Raw genomic sequence first — 26,366 nt, forward strand, 5'->3', positions numbered from 1 at the left:
ATGAAAATAAAAAACTGAAATGGAATGTGAGGAACAGTTTCTATAACTTTTTTTAGGGATGAGCAAAAACCGAATCAGAAACCATAAAACCAAAAAAAACCGACATAATCGAAACCGAAAAACTGAAACCAAAGCAAGAACCAACAATTTAAGTTTGAATTTTACAAAAACCGAAAAATAACGGTTGGTTCGGTTTTGATGTAAAAATTCGCCCATAAAAACCGAATCGACCCACATATATATTATTTATTATGTTTTAATCTTTTAGTTTTAGACTTTAGACTTTATCCCTTTTATTACTTTATGTTTATTTTTAACAAACTGTTAGTGGTGTTAAACTTTGATATTTTGAATATTTTTATGCTTTTAGAATACTAAAATCCATACTATTTATTTTAGTATATTTAAAGTAGATACAATAATATTTATTGCAATGTACTTTCAGTGGGTTTGAACCCAAAAACTAAAAAAAAAAAGCTTATAAACTCACGGTTTCAAATCGAAAACCCATAAACCCAACCCGGAAAACCGAACCATACAAAGACCAAACCTATATGGGTTTAAAAACCGAAAAACCGACATTCTACGGTTTGGTTTGGTTTTAGCCAAAAACCGACCCATGCTCGTCCTTAACTTTTTCCTAATACAAATCTACCCCTTTATTTTTATTATTATTATTATTATTAGTATTAGTATGTAGTTTAATTACTTCAAAACTAAAGTAGTTAAACTTTTTCCTAATACAAATGTTCTTCCCCTCATTTATACGAGGACAGCGGGAGTCGGCAGACATCTCAAATTTGAGTCGTCTTCATAAAATAAAAGAAGTAGCCTACAGAGCACCGAGGAAAGATAGCCATGGGTGTGATAAGCAAAGCTGGTGATTTGACGTTTAAGGCTTTCACTTTGGGTCTCGGCGTCGCCACGATTTATCTCGGCGGCTCATTTTCCTTCAACGTTTACCGGGGTCTCGCTTGGCACAACGCGCAATCGGTAAAACCCTAATATTTGCTTTCCGTTAATTTACTTCCCTTCGATTTCGAATCTAAGATGATAGCCACTTCTAATCTAATTTGGTAGGGTTTAAATATCGTAGGATCGATGAATACAGCTCCATAAGAAAATTTCATGAAACCTAAATTAGCCATGGTTGGATAAATTGAGGCGTTAATGGTTTAAAAATATGATAAGAACACCATGAAATGTACTACGCAATAGCTGAAATCGCTGATTAGATTAAGGGCATAGTTTTGCATTCCAAAGTATTTGGTTCCATGATTCTCACATGGATTTGTGTAAAAAAGTTCATTAACCAGTGAATTTGATTGAAATAGAAGCAACAAGCCTTAGATACAACTTACAGGAAATAGATATTGATCATTGATGAAGTACTTTTTATGGCATCTTAAGTTTCTTCATGATTTTTTTCAGTCTCTTCAGAAATATAGAGAACATGATGATGCATCATGGATATAGTCTTCTTGCTCTCATTTGAAAGATTTCAAGCTTTTATACTTGTATATGTGAATCAAATAGATTAACAACTTGTTGCAATTCATCTTTCTCAAAATTCATTGTGTTTTCATATTTGTTTTCTTGTATGCATATACATATCAACAACATTTTATGCCCATTTTTTTTGTTTACATGTTTCACTGTCTTTTTGCTGCAGAAAATCGAGAATGATGTGACCCCTGATCAGAAGTCATGATCAAATTATATGGTTATGTTGTTAAGCTTCAGTAACTTCGAGCATTCATCTTATATTCACAAAGAAAATCAAGTACTCATGTTAAAAGCTTTCATAGCTTGAAATGAACTCAATATGTCATTTGTCCTGTTTATTATTATTTTTTTAAATAGGACTTGAGATCTTTTTCTAGGTTTTGAACATTTATGGCTGCTTGTTTTGAACAGCAGCACAAATACTAAACAAATGCAGTTATAATAATAATAATTTGAGTTTGTATACTTGTCATGTTAATGCAGTCTGTTGTGTTTTGACAAATGAATTCATTTAATAATTTGGTAAATGAAAGAGTTTATCTGTATTTTGGCAATGATTTAGTTCAAGTCCACAACTAGGAACTCACCAATGGTGAACTTGAACAAAATAAATTGTGTAATGTATCTTTGAACAAAGTAAATTGTCAAACATACCATATGCTTCATCAAGGTCAATGTGATCCATCTTAACTCTTAACAAGGAAACAAATTTAGATTAGGGTTTTTATGTACATAGATAAATCCGTTTCTGAAGGTTGACAAATGTAGATGAATAGGTTTCAGTATTGGAAAAAAGATTTAACTGATATAATGACTGATTTGGAAATGTTAATCATTGCAAGAAATGGGAAACGATATAATGATAGTGGTTTGTAGGAGTGAGTAAAGGAATTGATTTAAATACCCTCATTGTAACCTAGAATAATAGGATGCATGATGACCAAAAAATTTCATTGTGGGATTATGGTAAGGTACAAGTTAATACACTAATATTACTTAGATGATGGCATAGAAGGAGTGCAATTGTTAAGATGTAGTTGTGAGTTCTAGTGTCCGACCATACGAACAATTTTTCAGTGAGGTTGCTGTAAAAGTGAAACGAAATTGAATAAATGGATTAGTGAAACGAAATTGAATAAATGGATTAGTATTTTATTGGGTAAATGACACAAAAAACACTTTTTTTACACAGAAATTCGATTTTGACACTGTGTTTTTTTTTGTGTCAATTTTGACACTGTTTTCTAATTTGTTACAATTCTGACCACTTGACCGGTTAACCAGGTTGAATGCTGACGTGGCATGATGACGTGTCAGTTTTTGATGACGTGGCATGCTGACATGATATGCTGACGTGTCAAAATTGAATTTTTTTCTCACAAAAAACACTAAGTTTTCATTTTTTTTCGATTTTGACACTACGTTTAATTTTTTCTTTCAATTTTGACACTATGTTTTTTTGTTCCAAATCGAACCTCATTTTTTTCCAATTTTGTTCAATGTTGACAATTTTCTATTTGAAACCGTATAAATAATTTTTTAATACATTTAAACCGTATAAATGTTTTTTTTTCATTTAAAAACCATAATTTTGTATAAATACATTTTTTTTACACTCAAACCATATTTTTATGTATAAATATGTATTAGCTATATAAAAATTGTATTTTATATTAATATGCAACTTTAAAATGTGTTTGAAGGTTTATAGGCGTGTAGTTGATCAAAATTTGGATATCAAGTTTGCAACCCATCAAATTTTTACATCTTTTTAGAAACTTATGGTTAGTTTGATTCTTATGATATAACTAATGCTTTGAATGTAAGAAAAAAACACCTTGTATTTAATTAAAAATGTGGTTTTTAAACGAAAAAAAATATGTTTATACGGTTTAAAATGTAATAAAAAAATATATTTATACGGTTTCAAATGGAAAATAGACAAAATTTGATAAATGATGTTCGATTGGAACAAAAAAAACATAGTGTCAAAATTGAAATAAAAAATTAAACTTAGTGTCAAATTCGAAAAAAAGTGAAAACTTAGTGTTTTTTGTGGAAAAAAAAATCAATTTTGACACGTCAGCATATCATGTCAGTATGCCACGTCATCACAACTGACACGTCATCAGACCACGTCAGCATGTAACCTGGTTAACCGGTCAAGTGGTCAGAATTATAACGAATTGGAAAACACAGTGTCAAAATTGACACAAAAAATTACACGGTGTCAAAATCGAATTTCTGTGTAAAAATAGTGTTTTTTGTGCCATTTACCCTATTTTATTAGTCGATATTTAAAGAAATTGATTCTCTTTAATTTGAATCCATGTTTGAAAGGAGAGATATGTGCGACTTATTTCTTATACATGTGTGTAAGTGTGTTTATGAAGCGATGTAGTAGTTTCATAAACCCTCCTAGTGGAGATCAATGGAGTAGGGAAAATATTGGTTACTCACTAACATTTTCAGTGAGAATCAATTGATGTCAATTTATATTTAGATCTATCATTTGTCACATGGTTGATTTATTATAACCAATAGTTTAGATGTGAAGAACTTTGATAAAGTATGAAACATATCCAGAGAATCTCGTCATTTTGAGGTCAACCTAGAAAACCAACTAGCGTTATAGGAATGAACTAGGATTTTATCCGTCGCACGTTGCGTCGGTAGTAATGGATTTAAACAAGGGACCCTTTCAGTAGCAAATAGAAACTTCAAAGGAACTAAGTAGTCAAATCACTAGAATCAAGGACCAAAATCATGCATAAAATCTTAGTAGGACGTAACAAAAAATAAAATTTAGGAAACAAATCCATGTCAAGCAAAATGCTTAAAAGTAACTAAGTAAACACGATAATGTAAAAATTTTTTTACATAAAAATGTAGGCAAACTCGAATCACCAAAACGTAAAAAGGAAAAAAAAAATTACATCGAAACGTAGACATACTGAAATTTATACCAATACGTACATAAAAAAGCAAGTAATTTTTTTTAAATTAACAGACGAAATTTATAAATTTACGTCAAAACGCTGACCACCTCGAATTTATACTGATACATACATAAAAGTAACATATATTAAATTAGTTTTTTTTAAATAAATTAACGAATTTTACAAACATAAAATTCGAGGTGTTTAAAGTGAAATTTTACAAAGTAGAGGGATGGTAACTGTATACGGGGTAGACTTTATTAAAAATTGAAGGGGTTAAAGTCATATTTGAAAAAAAAATTCAACGTTTAGGGTGAAAGCGAGTATTTTAAAAAGTAAGAAAAAGTCAAGTTAAGAGGTAAAAGCATCATTTTAAAAAGTATAGGGAAGGAAATGTCATTCTTCAAACTAAAAGGGTGGAATATGTACATGAATTTAATGTATAGGGAGTGAGAATGGAAAATAAAAAAAGTAGAAGGGAGGAAAATAAAAGAAAGTGAGCACCGACTTTTGTAGTGTTTTTTATCAGTGAAAACTATTCATTTTAAAAAATATAGGGATTTGAATAAGGGTCCTAATTCCTAAGGGATAATGACTTGAAAGGGTAACGAACTTTCGACTTTGTTCACATTTAGTCACTAAACTTTTTTTTGTTATCTATTTGCCATTGAACTATTGGAAATGTTCACATTTTACCCTTATGACCGGTTGTTACCCTTGAAAGGAAGAACTATCTTGAGCTTTTTGGTGTGATTTTGCAAGAAAGGAGAAGAGTTCCAGCAAGAGGGACCAAGGAAGGTTATTGTTCTGAGTTATTCAAGCAAGGAGCTTCATTCTGAGGTACAAAAATGAACCCATTTCCTTCCCTATTGTGTAGATTCCATTTTGGGGTTAGGGCTTGAATCACTTCATCTTTGGGGTTTTGAATGCCTCAAACCCCTCTTGCAAGTTTGTGTTATAGATATGGACCCTTTTAGGTCTAGACAGTCGAGAATATGAAGCTTTAGTAGAGTAAACCTTGGGGTTTGAAGTTAGGATCTAGACCCTTCTAGGTCCAGAGAGCCGAGAATATGAAGCTTTAGTAGAGTAAACCTTGGGGTTTGAAGTTAGGAAGCATTTATGGGATTTTTATGGTATATATAGTTACTTTCATCTTACACATAGATATGAAGTATTTTATATAAATTACGTGCTATGTGTGCATATTATTTGAATACTTGCTGTCTATGCTGGATGAACGATTTTATACATGTTTTAAAAGATTTAAACGGTATATTTATTTTATATCTACAAATATGTTGCGGATGAAACATGGGTAGATGAAATAGTTAGTGTGTGATGAAATAAAATGATGAGAGATAGGTAATGATAGAAAGGTGATGATAATTAGGTAAATAGATAATGATGAATAGGTGATGTAGGATGAAAGGAGATACCATACCCTTAACCGGCAATGTGGCGATGTAGTCATCTACCAGAGTATAGATGGCGACCACAGACTATTCTAGACAACCCAGTAGAAACACCAGCAGGCCCATAACCTGTAGGTGATGAATTACAAGTTCAGACGATGTTGTAACTACGTATTCATTCGATGATACTCTAACCCCTTACTTTGAATTACGAGTTCAGACGATGTTGTAACTACGTATTCATGGGATGTCACAAATTTCGCATGCCAAACCAATGGTCATAATTCACATAAGTGAGAATGGTTCATTTTTTTGTAAAACCAAAATCAGATTGGAAATTTTGATTTTTTATTTTGGAAAATGTCAAACCGTTGGTTTTTTATTTCGCTTTTGGTTTTTTTTTTTTAAATATATTTTCAAGGTTTTTATTTTTTATTTTTATTTTTTTTATTTTTTTATTTTTTTTATTTCATAGATTTCTTCATCAACAAATGTTGCTACAATTTAACAAAAATAAATAATTTGCTAAAACATAATACAAGAAGAAGTTTTGTTCACATTTAGTCATTGAACTTTTTAGAGGGAAACGAACTTTCGATTTTGTTCATATTTAGTCACTAAACTTTTTTTCGTTATTTATTTGCCACTAAACTATTGAAACTGTTCACATTTTACCCTTATGACCGGTAACAGCCGGTCATAAGGGTAAAATGTGAACAATTTCAATAGTTCAATGGCAAATAGAGAACGAAAAAAAGTTTAGTGACTAAATGTGAAAAAAATCGAAAGTTCGTTACCCTTTCAAGTCATTATCCTAATTCCTAAAGAAAGATGGTCGATCTAAATGAAAGGTATTAAAACAGAAAAACTATTTGATTGGAAATTATATATACTACATTTAATATGATTCTTTTCAAGTAAGAAATTTATTTAACTTGGATTAATTTATACAAAACAAAGGAAAGGGGCATTAGACCAAGTGGTATACTCATAACCAAGGTTCTAAAAAGCTCGTCATGACTTCGCCATGACACGCCATAACTCCAAGGCTTGCACCTACCGTCAAGCTTTGCCAAAACGCCGCCTTAACTCATGTATGTGTATAAACATGAATAATAGTGGAAAATACATATAAAAATATTAATTATATAGAAAATTTCCGCCTTAAGTCACGCCTTACAAACGTCATGACTCGCCAAGGCTCGGAAAAGCTTGAGGTTTGACATTGCCGCCAAGTCACGCCTTACGTTATTTAGAACATTGCTCATAACCCACATGTTCGTGGTCTATGTGGCCATGAACACAAAATGTGAACACCATCCCATATCTTTAATGGTGGCAAGTTGTGGAAAAATTCGTGTTCAAATGTGGTTGCTTATAATACACTTCGTCTTATTTATAATATTATAATATAAGGTAAATTTACATGGTAAATAATTTCTAAAAGGGAAAATGATATAAAAGCCCTTAGGTTTTCACAAAAATATCGGTTTTACCCTTGGACGTGTTTTAAGTCAGTAAAGCCTGATGTTTTATTTAATTTGTTCATTTATACCCTTGTACCCGGTTTCCAGGTAACCTACCGGTTACCTAATGTCAGTAAAACCCTTGAATTTTCAAAAATATTCAGATTTACCCTTAAGTTTTATAAAAATGCTTGGATTTACCCTTACCTTGATAGTTATTATTATTATTATTATGATTATTATTATTACATTTTTAATGTATAAAAATATTTTATACATACATTTTTAAATGTATAAAAATATTTTTATTAATATAATTATATTTTTAAATATATATATACTTGTAATTAGTATTTATATACATTTGAATTCCCATGTATTCCTATAAAACCATATTTATATAATAAAAATGTATTTATTTGTATTTAGTAGGTATATATATATATTTCATATAAAAATATATTATATACATATAAATATAAAAATACATATTTATATGGTTTATATTGTATAAAAGATATAATTATATGTATTTGTACATATTACTAATCATAAATACGTATTTATTTCATAATTATATGCACAAGATATATTTTATACAAAAGAAATATATATTTATATCTATTAAATACAAATAAAACATATTTATACATTTAAAATCACCTTTATATGTATCAAATACAAATAAAAACGTACTTATACATTTAAAAACATATTCATGCATTTAAAAATATTTTTATTTGTATTTAATAGATATAAATATGTATTTCTTTTGTATAAAAACTATCGTATGCATATAATTCTGAACTAAAGGCATATTTATACATAGTAATATGTACAAATACATATAATTATATCTTTTATACAATATAAACCATATGAATATGTATTTTTATATTTATATGTATATAATATATTTTCATATGAAATATATATATATTTATACATACTAAAAACAAATAAATACATTTTTAATATATAAATACATTTCTAAAGGAATACATGGGCTTTCAAATGTATATAAGTACTAAATACAAGTATATATATACTTGTATATTTAAATATTTAAATATATACAAGTATATTTAAATATAAAAATACATATTTATATGGTTTATATTGTATAAAAGATATAATTATATGTATTTGTACATATTACTAATCATAAATACGTATTTATTTCATAATTATATGCACAAGATATATTTTATACAAAAGAAATATATATTTATATCTATTAAATACAAATAAAACATATTTATACATTTAAAATCACCTTTATATGTATCAAATACAAATAAAAACGTACTTATACATTTAAAAACATATTCATGCATTTAAAAATATTTTTATTTGTATTTAATAGATATAAATATGTATTTTTTTGTATAAAAACTATCGTATGCATATAATTCTGAACTAAAGGCATATTTATACATAGTAATATTTACAAATACATATAATTATATCTTTTATACAATATAAACCATATGAATATGTATTTTTATATTTATATGTATATAATATATTTTCATATGAAATAAATATATATTTATACATACTAAAAACAAATAAATACATTTTTAATATATAAATACATTTCTAAAGGAATACATGGGCTTTCAAATGTATATAAGTACTAAATACAAGTATATATATATTTTTAAAAATATATTTATATTGATAAACATACTAAATACAAGTAAATATATTTTAAAATTATATTTATATTAATAAAAATATTTTTATACATTTAAAAATGTATTAAAAAATAATAATAATAATAATCAAAATAATTAAAATAACAATCAAGGTAAGGGTAAATCCGAATATTTTTGAAAATTCAAGGGTTTTACTAGCATTAGGTAACCGATAGGTTACTTGGAAACCGGCTATAAGGGTATAAATGAACGAATTAAACAAAACATCGGGTTTTACTGGACCTAAAACACGTCCAAAGATAAAACTGTCATTTTTGTGAAAACTTGAGGACTTTTACGTCATTTTCCCTTTCTAAAACGATTGCATGTCAAGCTTAAGTTGTTGAGGGCTAGCTAACCTTCATGGTAATAATAAATCTGAAATATTGATATAAATGGATAACAAACTATCTAAAATATTTTCAATTTTCATTGAACAATTTTATTTTTGTTTTCAAAAACCATTGTAACCAAAAGAACCTATTATTCCATGTTACAATGCTCTATCAAACAATCCCATATTAGTTTGGATGTTTCTAAAGACCCTTGAATGCATGACCATCTTTAGGTTTACTTGTTCAGAATTCTATTATCACGAGGGTTTTGTTGATTCTTGAATCACTATCCATATCAGTCTCGGTAACAGTCTTATAGTAACACTAACAATAGTAGTTTAAGACTAAAATTAACTGTAAAATCACCATATAGTAACTTATATAGGATGAGATGATTTTTGTGGAATAAAAACCTCGCTAAAGGTGCTTTAAAAACAAAAGAAAAGTTCAAGGGTCTTTATTTAGTTCATATTTAAAACACTTTTGACAGTTTGTTACTGTTTATATCATTATCCCAATCCGTAAACTTTATGAAACTACAAGGACCATTTATGTAATTCTCTTCAACATTAGAACAGTTTTTTACACCCATATAACGTTAAGCACGTGAACGGTATAAGTTTTGAGAAATGAGGACGACGAATTCAGCTTTATTAAAAATACACTTTCCTAAACACGGAAAGAATAGAAATACAAATACAAATACGAAGAAAACCAAGAAAAACGAGTGAGAAATGTTTTTCATCAACATACAAAACATACAACTGAATTCAAATCTTTATAATAATATTCTTCCCCATATCCATAACCTCAAGAGGCTTCTATATTTACATACAAATGATATGATATAGTAGTATCATTATTCATTAATCATACCCCAACACACAAAACCTCAGACTTCCCATGCCGGACCTCAGCCAACGGATTCTTGATTAACCCCTGACGTCGGAAATGGAATCCCCTATTCTCCTGATTCCTGATTCTACCATTTGAATCTTGGATTTCTGTTTTCTTCCATAGCTTAGAGGCCAAATATTGTGCACCAGGTAATCTGCAGCACACAGTTTTTGTATGCTCCGGATTTGGATTGGATAACCTTCCAGTTGACCTTGCCAAGTCAAACGAAATCTCCTCCAGGGTTGACTCCAGCCCATGCACACGCCTCTCCAGAGACACCATCCCACTCTCTGATCTCCCCATAAATTTCTACATTTTTTCATAAATTATTATTATTATTATAATATGATATGTATGTCGGCAGGATTTTTACTTTTAACAATTTGGTGGGAAGGTAACACTTGGTTTTCAAAAGCCCCACACTATGTATACCTCACAAACAGACAATCTACCTGATTTTAGATGTTTAATTGCTCTTAAAACTCTACTATTTTCTCTGTTAGTGTGTAAGTGAGTGGCCCATGCTGTCTTAATCCCTAACTTTGTCATATATGGATCCTTAGATCACACAATATAAAGGATTTTATAACAATATCTCACAAGGCAACAGTTATGGTTAATTAGTGGATGATTACCTGGAGGAGATCAACCAAATTGGACTGCTGGGTTTCGATTTGAACAAGTTGATTGCGAATCAAAGATAATTCTTCACCATCTTTGTGGCTATTGTTGATATCTTCGGTTACATTGCTCCCTACAACTGTGGAGCTTAACCTTGCATTCTGATATTCGGATTCATGTGTTTCTTCATCGACGATTTCATTGAAGAGGGCTCGTTTTGTTTCTTGTTTTGCAAGTCTGTTAGGATCCTCAGAGACTGGAGTTGCAGCTGTAATGGATAGTTTTGGATTGTTGGGCTTCTTGCGATCCAGCTTCCGAAACATTGCTGGACCTGTTTTCTTGGTGTTGTTCTCCAATGAAACTCGTCTTGATGTAGTGGTAGTGGAAGAACCACCTTTGGGCACACTTCTTTTACTGGATGTTTGAGGAGTTCTTGCTGGATATCTTCCATCACTTGCAACTTCAGCTCCTGGATCACACATTATGTGAGCAAGATAAGCAATCGAGAATTCAAGAATCAAAAGTAATGAGAACTGAGAAGAAATTGCTGATTAAATCTTTGAATGGAAAGTATGCGAGCTCCTAAAATCCCAAAAAGGACAAAATACTCAATCCACAAGTAGAACGTGATATGTGATTACGCAGCTATATATGATTTAGAACTGAAGAAAAGAAATAAATAACACGAATTGATTAGAATATACGATCTAGATACCTTTAGAAGAAGCTTGTGATTCCGGCGGTGTTAATACCTCCTCCGGCAAATCGGGAATTGCCTTCCAAGCTTCTATCATCTGAGTCATCGTTTCCCTTACACTCTTCACCTACATTATGTGAAATAAATTAGGTATTAGATCAAGATGATCGGAGACGATTTGACTTTAACGAATACAAATGTACCTTATCGAACTTCTTGGCTTCAAAGGTCTTCAAGCACGGAGTCTTGTATTCCGATAACAAATCCGTTTCTACCACAGCCAATTTCTCTAGAGCCTCCGCTGCCGCTTTCCGAGCACTCCAGTCCTCGCTCTTCGCCACGAATTCTACCAAAACATTGACTAAATTCCTCACAATTACCGGACTCGATGCAGCACCGACTCCGATCACACTCGCTAACAACGTCAACAAAGCGGATTTAGCCTTAAAACTATCGCACTTCAACAGTTTCTCAATCCTCGGTAGCATCCTCCTCAAGTAAACCGGCTCCGGATCTGGCGCGCCATCAACAGCCGATGCTAAACACAGAGCTACGCCGATCTGAGAGTTCAACTCCTGTTCCGTAACCAAAGCATCAACCAAAGGCTTAGCAACCGACGTAAACGGAGGTTTAGTAACGTGGGAGGCAATGGAGCCTGTGGCAGCGACGCAAGCGGAGCGAACGGCGGTATCGGGATCACGGAGGCGTCGTATGACGGCGGAAAGGAGTTTTGACAAATGAGAAGACAGCGCATCTCCGTGCGCTTCTGATAATGTAGAGATTAAGCGAACGCACTGTTTACGGACGGGAGATTTGTCTGATGAGTCGGTGGCGGAGATGGATGATAGGAACGGAGAGATCGAATCATGATTTAGGGTTTTAGCAATCGATTCGAGCTCCGTGGCGGCGGCGGAGTGTGTATCGCGGTCGGATAGTTTGTTGAGGCATGTGAGCACTCGGTGCTTAAATTCGCGTGCGGAAGATTGGTTGTTGGAAGAGGGTTTCGCTTGTGCCATTGTCAAATGTTGTGGAGATTTTAGCACTTGTTACGGTGTAGGAGGTGGTGGTGTGTCGGGATTTTCCGGCACCATCGCCGGGGATAGACGGTGGTGGTAGGGCGGTGTTTGGCTTCTGACACGCTTTATCCAAGCACTCTATTCTTTTATAAAGAGGGAGAAGCTTTAATACGACAATATGTCAGGGTAGAGAAAACCATAGTGGTATGTTGCCGTTATTTTTCGGTTTGTTCTGATCTAATGAAAACCCCAAACGCTGTCGTTTAAAGAAAATGCATTTTTTATCAAGACGCAATTATATAAATGATCCTATAAAATACAAAATGTTTTAAGTTTAGTCCCTAACTCAATTTTTAATGAGAATTTCTTGTGGTATAGTTTGTCTGTGACGACTTTTATATCCTTGTATGATATTTTTTGTTTAATTATAACTAGATTATGACCCCGCGTAAAACGCGGGGAAACATATAAAAATGTACATGTAAATGTATAAAAAAGTTGGCACTATAAAAAAATAAAGTAACATAAACAGACTTAGCATTACTGCTAACATTTAAATGTTTGAAAAAAAACAAAGAAACTCTTGAATATCTATAATAGTTGAAGGACCTCTTTGTAAACATAACTTTTTGTTTTATTAGTTCGACAATCTTCCTCGTAATATATGAGTACCTTCAATCCCTTTTCACTTGTGACGCGAGAAACAAAAAATATATAACTAAAAATGAGTGAAGACAAGCTTATGCAAGTATAATCCAATATTTGATAATTATTGTCATTGACTTTTGTTAGTGGCCATAACAAAAGAAACTACTATAGGGAATTGCCTCCGCTGAAAACATAATGAGATTCTTTCATTAGACGGAGTTAAATTAATGCAAGGTATATAAGTAGTCTCCATAAAGAATCTATCATATATGATTCAGACTTCAATGACGTTTCTTCCAAGCTTAATAATCTATAATCTAGTACAATTGCATAGTCCTCTGGTTTGGTCGATATTACAAAGTAATATGATTGGAATACCTATTTTTAGTGTAAGTTTATGGTTGGAAATTCTAGATGCCTTAAAATTATTCAACACAATTGAAGAGTAAATTGATTCCTCAAAAAAAACCTGGTAACTCAGTATCACGTAAAGAATTTGAACTCATATGTTTTCCTTTCATCTTTCATCAATCCTAAAATGTAGTCATTGGTAGCATCAAATTCTTCATTTGTAGGGACCAAAATAGCTTTATCTTGAAGATATGATTGATCATCAAGATGATTTACAAAGGATAGATAAACGATGGATACAACTGAATGAATATGGTCACCTATAGAGCGAACAACAACGTCTTCTGAAAATTCAATTTCAGCTTCACCATCATTAGGGCCGCCAATATTACCATCACCAATTTTAACAATCCACTCATCAAATGCTTTTGTCTCATCCAAATCTTAGTTATACAACCAAAATAAATCTCATGTTTACGGTTAAACGTAAAACTGTACATCACGCCGTAATTTGGACGAATATGATGCATGCACAGTATCCGAACAATTGCCTCTTTGTATTGCTAGAAGAATTTGTCTAAAGCCATCTCCATATAAAATGGTCTTGCCTCCAAACAATTCTTAAAGATAAATACCTACAGAGCAATGATATCCTCTTTGTTGACCATATTTGATGTATAAACTTCATTGTCGTTGAATTGTTCGTCAGAGTTCACTAATACTTTTGTATTGGAATGCGATATCCCTCTAGACAATGCCACATAAAGTTGGCCATGCGTGAAACCGATTCTGGGAGATAAATATCTACATTTGGAATTGTTTCTCCGTAAGCTTTATTGATTGCCATCGCGAAACATAATTTGATTAGAAATTGTTTTCTTATCAGCTTGAATGGTAACATGTCATCTTCATGCGGGCATATAGGAAACCTTGGACCAAATCTCTAGATAGTTTATTTTGACTATTAGTGATGTAACGATACCAAATAGTTTCTTTTGATGATAAGTTTCAGACGACCATTTAGGGGCTTAAGGTTTACAGGGAGGGTGTGTTGCAATAAATATTAGCAAATTGGTTAAAAATGAGATTTATTTATGAATGCAAATTTTCATATGTTCTTAGCAGGAACATGCTATACTTTAAAGAAAACGTAATATATTGTTCTTGTATCATCTCTTATTCATATATAAGTATACATTAATCCTAAAAAAAATAGTTATTTTGTCAAAATATCTGTTTAAAAACTAAAATAATATGTGAAATTTATTTTAAAACGGGTAGATGCTAACACTCTTTTTCGTAATATGATTTTCATATATGAAAAACATAAACCATGATTACTTTTATAATTTGAAAAATTAAAACATGATTACTTTTATATATCTGATAAAATTTTCGTATAACAAAACTTTAGAACATAATTAATCGTTTAAAGATAATAATGAAATATTGAAATAAAGAATCAATTAATTGGTTGCTATCTTATTTTTATTTTTATAAGGTGATAATATCGTTATGTCTTATTTAAAAACTTATATATATATATATATATATATATATATATATATATATATATATATATATATATATATATACAAAATAAATTAATATATTGTTATCATTCTACTTTTTTTTTTTTTTTTTTTTTTTTTTTTTTTTTTTTGCAAATTTCAATACTAAAAACAAATGTTTCCTAGAAAATTGTCATATTAATGACCTACTTATTAACAATTAAATTTATATATTACATAAATGATTCATGTGAACAAAAGTACACAAATGGTCCATATTTGAAATGTTTTTCTTACATAAATGGTCTATTATGCGAAAGAAAATGAAAATGTACTTTCCATTAATAAAATGTTTTCAAAAAAAATCCTATTAATTATCTCTAATGTAGAAAAAAAATTCTAGATTAGCCAAAAAGAATACGAAAAAGTCATTTTTTGAAACTACGATGCTACTAATGAACTTTTTTGCAAAGTTTAATGTTATTAATGATTTTTTTCCAGAAAACAATAATTTAAATGAACTTCAATATACAAAAAATATAACTTTCCATATCAACTAAAAATAATCCAAAAAAGTCATTTTTTAAGAGTATGATGCTATATATGAACTTTTTTTTTCAAAGTTTAATATTAAAAGCAATTTTTTTTTTCCAAAAAAGGTCCTAATATAAGGTTAAAAGAACATATTGTAAAATATTTATTGATCTACATGAGCAAGAATTAAACGTTTCCATCAATACCCAATAAAGTATATAAATCATGCTTCCTTCTATAATGAATTCCAGCGCCCCACAATGTGGAATCCCCTCGGTCACAGCATTCCATAACTCAAACTACATCCAATAATCAATATGAAGAGAAGCTGCAATAAAAAATAATAATTGTCACCATCTTATACAAATATTAGAGATTATTGGGGTATTAGATAGTATAATAACTTGCAATTAAATATAATTTTCAGAAAAAACTTAGTATAAGAAACTAACCAATGTGACTAAGGGTCAAGAAAAGCATTATAATTAAAACATAAACAAAGAACTATTAGGGATAAAACATGAAACTTTAAGGAGAAACATACAAATTTAAACCGTGAAGGATAACAAAAATCGACAAGTATATTTTTTAAGTAATCTAAACCAATATATTTTTAAAGTAAATTAAACCGGGCCGCAAGTTTATCTCAATATTGTTCCCTTAAGCATTTCATCGAACAGGTAGTAGATAGGTAGATCAAACAAAATTTCCAAGTATCCAAATCAAGGTCTCAAATCCTAACACATTAAAAAAAAACGAAAAAAAAAAACAAATTTGTGATTTTAACAACCAAAAGCAAAGGATATGACACACATTGTGTATGAGTCTATCGTTTATAATTTGATTGCTCAACTTATTGAGCAATTCGTCAAAAGTATGAAAAAAAATGGAGAATCCCATAGAAATATCCGATTCAAATTTCTAAATAACACAACTGTGACAATTAATTTTCAAATCACAAAATTTGACACCCTCATAACATAAAAATCAAAATATATTTTACTTATGTTCATAAGAACCCAGATGAATTCGACAATTTCTGTTGTTTGTCAACTCCAATTTCGACCTACAAGAAATCTAAAAAAAATCAAGCAACTTGAGTAACAATCATTTTAATGTTGTCACAAATTTAGCATAAATATCGATAAATAGTACAAATATTAGTTATCAAGAAATAAGCATATATGAGATGACTAAAAAGTTGTCAAGTAAAATTTGAGTTACTTGTTTTCTTACCTTTATCTGATGTATTTATAATTTCAGTCGTTCGACTACAAATCTAAATCGTTAAGTAAAAATCAAAACAACATGTTTTCCTCCATTTTCTTCTCCACTACAAAACTTAGGTTATATATATTATGTAAAGAATTAAGGGAGGCGGGGTATTTTTGTATTTTATTTTTTGTGAGATTTAATTGTCATTAATAGAATTCCTAATTTAATTTATTTTATTTTTGATGATATTTAATTGTCATTAATAGAATTCCTAATTTAATTTATTTTATTTTTGGTGAGATTTAAGTGTCATTAATGGAATTGTAATTTAAAACATAATATATGTTTTATAAAATCTATTGACAAAAATAAATGGGTTGACAAAGATGATGTCATCAAATAATCCAAAGGTGAAAAATATATGATTGAAATGCAATCAATGGTCCTGATTTCTTCAGTTTAGAATTAAAGGTTATGTTTTAATAACATTTAGAGATTATGTTAATATTAAATTTCAAAACCCACCCTATCACGTGTCTCTATTTTCTTCACAACCACCGATTTCAAAAATATGAAACCATTACGAAGACTGATCCCATCCTTGCGCCACTCATTAGAATGCTGGCACCGCTCATGTTTTGATGTCTATTTCAGATAATTTGTAGTGGAGCAGGAATTCGAAGATATGTAGACATAGCGTGGAGCAGAATTAGAGCATATTTTGAGCTTAATAGAAGTTAAAAACACATAAGAAGCTAGAGAATGGGAAGAAGCAACTTTGGAATGAAGTTCTGAAGAGCATAATGTGAGAAAGCCATTATGTGGGTCGTGTCTCCTTAGAAACGAGTCGTGTCCCATCATCAAAGATATTTGGGGCAACTTTTGGTCATTTTATAGAGTTGGAATCCTCGAAGCCCGGACATGGTCTGTGTCTCCCTTGACACAAGTTGTGGCTCACATTTGATGTAACATCTAGTTTTTGGGTGTTTCTTTTTTTGGAAATTCAAACATTAATTGATTAAGAGAAGGTCTCGGGCCTTATGTGATGAAGTTCTAGACCTAAAGGGGGGAATTTTTTGGGATAAGAGAATAAGGCTTCAGACTAAAAAGATTAGTTTTGGGTTGGAAGTAGTGTGGGCTTAAGCTGATTTGGTCCTTGTTGGAACATGCCCTTCGCAACGTAAAAGTTGGACGGACCTTCGTATGATGTAAAGCTTCAACCTTTATGCTTTTTCCATGCTAGATTTAGGTTTTGGGTTGTTTTGAGAGCTTTTTGGTCCCTAGATCTTGATGTTCTTGAAGTTTGAGGAGCTTTAGAATTTTTTTGGTTAATGTTTTCTGCTTCAGGACCTTTCTCATTGAATAAAAGGACCATGCATGTGTTTTCCTTGAGCCATACACTTGGTTTTGGCCTTATAAATGGACTTTTAGACTTGTGGGTTGAGATCATGAGATATTTAAGCCATTGAGATGGATAAATTTGGAAACTTTATCCATTAAGACGTTGTGGAGTTTCATATATGAGCTTTGGAACTCCTGAGTCCGCTGACAATCCAACAGATGCTTGAGTTACTAGACCGGAGAATCCCCGTGCTAACCAATCAAATACAATCATGATCAATAATCAGGTCATAACCATAATCAGGACTTAATTCACTAACCCCGACTCCTATGGTAAAAGACTATTTTACCCTCCCCTTCCACTGGCCCAAAGACCAAGGCCCAAACTCAATGGAACTAAAAGCCCAATAACCGATCCAAATCTAAAAGACACCCAAGGCCCAATACATACCCAATTCCATAAAGGCCCAACTAAAAGCCCAAAATGGAAACTATCTGTCCTCACGTCATGACCAACCCTTGGTCACGTCAGGAGAGCTTACTCGGTCCGATTCCAACTAATCCCGACTCAACTCAGTCAATACAAACCTGAAAAGTCACTAGAGCTAACCTCACGTTGTGAGAAGCCTCCTCCCACGTCATGAGCTCTAGGAAGCTAACCAGAAATAGGGTCATTCAACCCTCACATTGTGAGACCCCAAGTCTCACGTCGTGAGAACATTCTGAAGCCAAAAGCCCAACTTTTAAGTGCTTAATTCGGTAAGCCTTGAACCCTAACTTTCTAGAGGGTCTTATAACTCCATTATACACTGGAAAGTCGATGATTTTGAGAAATATATGTCCAATACATGCCTAGATCTCATTTGGTTCAAAAGTTGAAGAAAAGACATCCAACTTTCATACAAGGTTCCAAAACTCAACCATTCACTAGATCTGAAATCCATATCACTCATAAGACCCTAATAACACATACATTTGCCAACTTTATGGTTTCCATTTATCAAAATTACATAACCAAGATGGAAAATGGGACAAAACCTAGATCTATGCTCATAGAACAATAAAGGAGGGATCTTTGATACCCACAATGGTCCAGAAACAATGTAAGATGATGATGATGAAGATTCCTTGTAAGCCTCAACAAAAGATCACCTTATTCTTCTTATTTTCTCATTCTTCCAAGATAAGAAAAGCTCCAAAATGACCAAAGATCAAGCAAGGATGAAGACTAGGGTTTTTCTAAGGTGAAAGAGGGTTTGGGGATGATAAGAAACCCTATGATGAGTTTAGAGATGCTTAAATATGAAGGAAACCCTAAATTGATCATGGGCTTGGGATGCATCAGCTCTCACGCCGTGAGACTAGTCCCCAACAAAAGTTTTCATACAACCCATCTCACGTCGTGAGACTTATTTTCTTCCAAAATCCAACCTTTTTACTCTTTGAAACCCCAATTCGATTCATCCTGGAAAACCGGTGTTAAAATTCTCCCCCACTTAAATTAGATTTCGTCCTCAAAATCACTCCTCACTACCTTCCAGATACGCCAGGCAACCTGGGCGATACTTCCACAATCTCGATACGGATTGAGAAGTCGACACATGTATATAACGACCTTCTAATACTATTACCGAACCCATCCTTATCAGGGATCTCAAATCCTAATGGCGAAAGGATCCTTACCCTACTAGCATTAACCGCTGAAGAATAACCATCGCTAATCTGCCCGAAATCTGAAATCCTAAGACCTTGTCTGACTCCCTGACAGACAGGCTATTCTGAATCACTGCGAATTCTACTCCACTTTGCAATCCAAACTGAGCATAAACCCTCCCAACCCTGGATTATCTTGTTTTTTCCACTAGGAAACAGAATCCCTGACCATTCTTCGTCGCCAACCACCCTTCACTCGATAAGCAGGTGACTCCCTACCCGAGTCTCCAATGCTAGAAACATCTATGGCTCACCTTGTTGTTCCATAAGTATAATTCTGATGTAATCGAGACCTCCCTGGTCTTGTACTTACCTACGAAATAACCGATATGCCGGAATTCCTACTGGTTGTTGAGGCTGATAGCCTCACATAGTCACACCACGCAACTCTTGAATGAGTGTTTATCTGGCAAGATCTGTCCTAGCTCGCCTGGCACAATGGCTCCAATAACCCTCCTAAAACAACCAAAGATAACATAATCAACCATTCACTGTTGAATTCTTCAATTGAGATCAAGTCTTACTCCTACGCAAGTCTCAACCCCCCTTGCGTCAACCAGGGACATAAATCTCATCCCGGAATCCAAAGATTTACAATTGCATTCTATCTGAAATCCTCCGATTCTAGGGAAAACTTTCACTGAACTGAATTATAGAAATCCTTCACCCACTGCAGAGGCTAATAGACTCACACCTGGTCCCTCCAAAGGACTCCGACTAAGAGTCCAACTAATAAGGGTTACTCAAGCCTAACCACCATATGTATGCCAACCAATGACCCCAGAGTCATCTCACTCTAAACACAATCTGATACCTTGCTCAATCCGATCCTACCATGTCTCACCCACACTACAAAATCGAAAGGGCCCCATATTGCCTCAAATTCAACAATCCTCATACCACTCAAGGTGTGGCCCTCTATTAACACTATCCGCCTCGACCCAGGCATGCGTTGATCTTTCCTTAATTCAACCAGCCACTCATATAATGGCCTACCTCATACTGGTGAATGCTATGATTTTGTCGTAGACTTACAACACTTCGACAACTGCCTATCAAGCTGGTGAATGCTACGGCTACCCCTTAGTCTTACATCACTTCCATATTGCTATGGACCCACCCATGGTCTTACTGTCCGTATACTATACCAACCATAATAATCATGGGTTGAACCCACATCCGACTATAACCCAATTAGGTGTTCGGGTTATGCTTCGAACCCCCAAGCCTTCATCATACAAGAACAGACAGAGAGGCTCTAACATAACCCTCAACCTGGATCCATCCATATACCCACTATGCGTCACTACTGATGTACAATGAAACCTAAATATCCACCATTGTGCAACCTTTAGACCAACGATTCTCCCCCACTTAGGTTAGGCTACACTCTTCCAATCCACCAAAAATTGATGGATTCCCAATCTATCTCTCAACCTTACAATTCAAACTTGTCAACAACCCGAGCTTGCAAGAACTAGCATTCTATTACTAGCCAACCTTAGCGATCACACACACTCCAAAACCAGATGAATACTTTCTGAAATATCAACGAGCTCAATAATCCCAAGTGCTTCCCATAATACATCTCCAAATCTTAAGCCACTTCAGCTCGTGGCATAGAACTATAACCTTTGACCAGAACAGATGTATCATCAATTCAACAACTCACCTGCCGAAGGATCGATGTACTCAAAGTTCGTTGTCACACCCTCAGCCGCCAGCGAAAATGTCGAGGTGCGCGATGTAAATCAGTGATCACAGTTATTGAACATACATTGAACAATACAAATATAATCTTCTATTATTACCTAAATAGAAATTACATTGACAATGATTATTGCTAATTCGAGACACACGCTTACCATTTCGGCATTTACGAAGGTATAATAAAAATAATGGAGAGTCTTCTGAGCGAACACTTCCGAACCGCTAAATAACCTGAGAATACATGCATTAAGATATGTCAACAAAATTGTTTGTGAGTTATATAGGTTTTGACACAAAGTACTTTTATAATCAAAAGTGTTTTATAAAATTTCTCTAGTTGACCAGCTTTTATAAATACATATCTTTCTATGAAAAGTATAAAAATAAATGAGTTTTAAAAGTGTATTTGGACTCATTTAAAAATATCATTTTCTCAAATCCAAATATAACCATTTGTTGAATATATATATATATATATATATATATATATATATATATATATATATATATATATAAGTAAATCAAATTTATAACAAATTTTTACGATTCTAATTATGAAAATGCTTTTTATATAAGGATTTTGAATACCAATTTACATAAAAGAAAGCCATATCACTCTTTGTGAATACATAAAATATCCAAAATTTACTCTTGAAATCTTGTACAAGCATTCGTATAGTTTATATGTAAAATTCATAAGTTTCGAATTTATAAACTTTGTAAATTGATGTCGTAGTATTAGTTAAGTATTATCTTACTTAATTTGGGAACTGACACTTAACTAGTGGGGAAAACTCCTCCCAATAAATATTGTGTTTTCATATAAAAAACAAAGGGTTTATTTAAATACTTGTTAATTGTAAATTATTAAACCTTAACCAATCGCGCCATGTTGGTAATTAAGTGTTATATAACTTAATTTTTGGTATTGACACTTATCATTTCGAGTCACGAACTATCCCACTAGATATAGTCTCTTCCCACTAGTATGAGTGAACAAAAACCTCATATAAGCCCAATATCAATTCTATACGGTAACAAGGAAAATCCGGGATCTATAATGAGTTCGTAACCGAACTGTGACAAACGCATCTGCACCAACATTGAAAGGTTGTGTTGAGAGTCCACACCTAATTTTTGATGACGTGATGAAAAAAAAATTAGTGAAGGAAACGCCAATGCCCATGCTTGACTTGTCAACCAATGGTTGTAGCTAGCAACCGATAGTGGGATGTCAACCCATATAAGTATGTGATCAATAACTTATACTCGACGTTCCTCGTTCTATACGAGTTAATAATGGTTATGATACAAAAGAATTTTTGCTAGAATGTACGGTCTTAGTGTGATTACAAACATAGCCCATGCAACTTAGGAAATGATCATAACTCATAAAGCTTTTAGAACAAACGTAGCTCATATAGAACGTCTTGTGGGTGTGATTGATCCTAACAATATGTCTAGGCATCCTAGTCTTAAACTTTCCGATCAAGACTCTTGAATACTTATAATTCTTTGATGTTTAGTAATGATTTTGATTCAAGTCTTTTAGTATTTGAGATTCATAGACTTAAAGGATTTCCAAATTTCTATTATATGTTATGACGAAAGTTGGGCAGCACAACGACTATTTATATAATATTTTCCAGGTTTCAACTAACAATTCCCATAATATTTATAATTCACATGACCAATACAATACAATATTTTGCAAATAACTGACTCTTAGGTCTTGAAGTCGATCATGTTATTTATTGTAATAAAAATCCATAACTTAGTAAAATGAGTTATATTAATATAAAAATATATTAATAAATTTTTATATTCATTTTTGCATAACTTATATATATATATATTAAAAGTTAATTTTCGATAACCTTAACTATTAATTATACAATTTCATAAATTTGACTTTTCCACCAATTATGACAATGTACTTTCATTTTGTAAGCGCAAATAATATTTTTGGTCATTTTTATATATTTTAATGCCTCCATGACTTACTTTAACTTATACATATAAAATTATCATTTCCGTGACTTTTAATCTTAGCTTGTGTCATTATAACGTTCTACATTTTGTTTATGATTTTTCTTATGTTTATATAACTGTTTTTTATAATAAGATCAATATATGTCATAAATAACATTCTACATAATTTACTAACCTTATAAATGATTATTACCATTTTTGTGGTTATTTCACAATTTTTATAATATTAGCAAAGTATATTTCCTTTTTATGTATAAACGCTTAAAAATCATCAAAACTTTAATAGACACGCATATATTCTCCCCCAAATATTAAAACTGTAAAGAGGAGTCGTAGAAACTCACATTCAGTGCGTGATCTCGATCCCAGTTCATTTTGGTGAAGCTTCACGTGAGAAATCACAATGTAACCATTCATGGCCTTTCAAACGTTTATGGGTCTATTTGGTAATGTTTTAAACTAAAAGGGACTCATTTTCAATTATTTTATATTTAAAAGAAAAGGCTATTTTGTAATTTATTTTACTTAAGGGACTAAATCTGTAATAAATTATATCCAAATGGGACCATTTTTGTAAAGCTTAAGTCACACGAGACTCGGTTTGTAAGGTTTCCAATTAAGGGACTGATTTAAATTTTAAGGCCATAATGGAAGGACTGTTTTTGTCAAATTCGCCAAATATACAATGGGGTCGCGTCTCACCATTTCCATCAGATCGAACGAGGAACGGGGGAATGAAATCGATGTAAGAGGGGTTTCTTCCTTCGTCTGATCAAAGAGTAGGATACACGAACAAATCAGGGTGATTGGTGAATCGGTGGTGATTAACTGGCCGCAAGGGTGAGGGGATTTGTCACACCCCCAAACCAGACGGCGGAAACGTCCAGGGGTGGAGGACTTCATTTGTAGTATCACAACACATGCATTATAGTAATCAGAGTACAAACAACCACTGTATTTAAAAAGTAGAAGTATTTACATGTGTTTCATCATTGTATACTGAAACCAAATAGTTATACAAAAGAAGAAGACAAAACACAAATACCTCCATCTTCTCCAAAGCTCGGGGAGTACCTGTCTACTGGTTGCCTGAGAATACAAGTAATTTCAAAAGAGAGTATCAACATAAATTTGAGTGAGTGCATAAGTATTTATGTTTGAATGAATGTTCTCTGTTTCTTGAATATGTAAATTGTTCCAGAAAATCCTATATTTTATGTTGTATATGAAAAGTAGTTTTAATTACATAAAACCGTTCTGTTTGTAAACCAATGTTCTGTATCTGTATTCCTTTTGTAAACTTGTAACCGAGAGTATGCCTGGTTTCATCAACTGTTATTGTGAACTGTAATGTAATACTGTAAATTGTATCTTGTAAACTAGTACTTTGAAAATGTACTTATGTTTAGTTAATTATACAGTAACGTAATGTTAATATCTTTTATATGAGTTATTATAACCATACTGAGACTAGATGGCCTGACCCAACGCTATGAATGTGTTGAAAGCTGTTGATAACAACTGTCACTCGTAGGCGTGTATGCCTGACTGTAGCTTGTAGTCTGAGTGTGGGGTTGTCAATCCCAATATAGATCTATACACACATTGTTTCGATCCCCGACTGGAGATTCTGGTTATAATGTCAGGAATTTAACTATGTTGTTTAAATTAATTAAACAACCTGTATCAAATGACTCATAAAAAGCATATAAACGTTACGTGTATAATAGTTATGAAAACCCAATCATTCTGAAATAAATGATTGACAGTATGTTCTTGAATTAGTATTCTTAACATGAATCTGAAAGATGTATACTCTTGATTAGTTTTGAATCAAACTTTTGTTCTTGTAAAACGATATACTTTAGTATACTTAAATCGTGAATTAATGTTCCGTGAATCATAAATTATACCTATTATAATTTATATGTACTTTCTGAATTGATACTGAGTATTCATGAATGCAACCCCTTGCTTAACATGTTACAAAGGGTAGTTGAACTTAATGAACTAACTTTTATACTTATATATATATATATATATATATATATATATATATATATATATATATATATATATATATATAGGGAAATGATCAAATGAGAACACCTAAAAGGTTGAGAACGCGAGAACAATTCTGAACCAATCATTACATAAGGGTATAAAAGGAATTTTACAATATAATTAATTATGGATAATTTATGGGTAATTAATGAATTCCTAAAATCATGGGATTTAATATGATTAATAGATTTTTACCTAAATATTAGGAATTTATATAATCTATTTTAATTAACAAAATTAATAAATTGATTTTAAAAAACGTTTTTACCATAACTATTTTTTTTGTTTTAAGTTTATTTTTACCAACCACATCAAAAATATTGACGAATTAATCATTTTATCCGAATATTTGTAATGATACATGAATAAAACATATTTGTAATCATATATGAATCTGATAATAATCTTGAATGAATAGAAGAATTAAGTTATATTCATATATGAAGAAAACACAAATGAATGAACATGTCTACTGTGGATTGCTTCTGAATAGAAAACATTGCATACACTTATGAATACACATTTAATCAACAATGAATACACTTCAATCAGTAATGAATATACATCTAATATTATGAAAACATTTGAATACACATTAAGTCATGAATGAAAACATCTAAACATTTAGGGTTTTGGACCACAGAAGGGGCAAAATGGTCTTTTTGCCCTTAAAGGGCATAGTTGTGGGATTTAGACCT

The 26,366-nt window shown here is 31.9% G+C and overlaps 1 protein-coding gene across 1 annotated transcript; it reads right to left on the reverse strand.

Annotated features, from left to right (window-relative positions):
* Positions 1 to 10,061: 10,061 nt before the first annotated feature.
* On the reverse strand, positions 10,062 to 12,794 carry LOC145102466 (TORTIFOLIA1-like protein 4). Its single transcript, XM_079039863.1, has 4 exons — positions 11,777 to 12,794; positions 11,592 to 11,700; positions 10,891 to 11,345; positions 10,062 to 10,564 (listed from the first exon to the last, which is right to left on the reverse strand). Exons 1-4 carry the CDS (start codon positions 12,587 to 12,589, stop codon positions 10,229 to 10,231), a joined length of 1,713 nt encoding a protein of 570 aa, XP_078895989.1. The 5' UTR covers positions 12,590 to 12,794; the 3' UTR covers positions 10,062 to 10,228.
* Positions 12,795 to 26,366: the final 13,572 nt, after the last annotated feature.

Source organism: Lactuca serriola, chromosome 4 (assembly GCF_051521515.1).
Source record: "Lactuca serriola cultivar US96UC23 chromosome 4, Lser_US96UC23_V15, whole genome shotgun sequence".
NCBI classification, from domain to species: Eukaryota; Viridiplantae; Streptophyta; class Magnoliopsida; order Asterales; family Asteraceae; genus Lactuca; species Lactuca serriola.

Excerpts from the sequence above, each read along its gene's own strand:
- LOC145102466 (XM_079039863.1), bottom strand. The coding sequence starts at position 12,589 with ATGGCACAAGCGAAACCCTCTTCCAACAACCAATCTTCCGCACGCGAA. Across the intron at positions 11,346-11,591 it reads ATCACAAGCTTCTTCTAAAG|GAGCTGAAGTTGCAAGTGAT; the intron begins GTATCTAGATCG and ends TGTGTGATCCAG. Across the intron at positions 10,565-10,890 it reads ATTTGGTTGATCTCCTCCAG|AAATTTATGGGGAGATCAGA; the intron begins GTAATCATCCAC and ends GAAAAAATGTAG.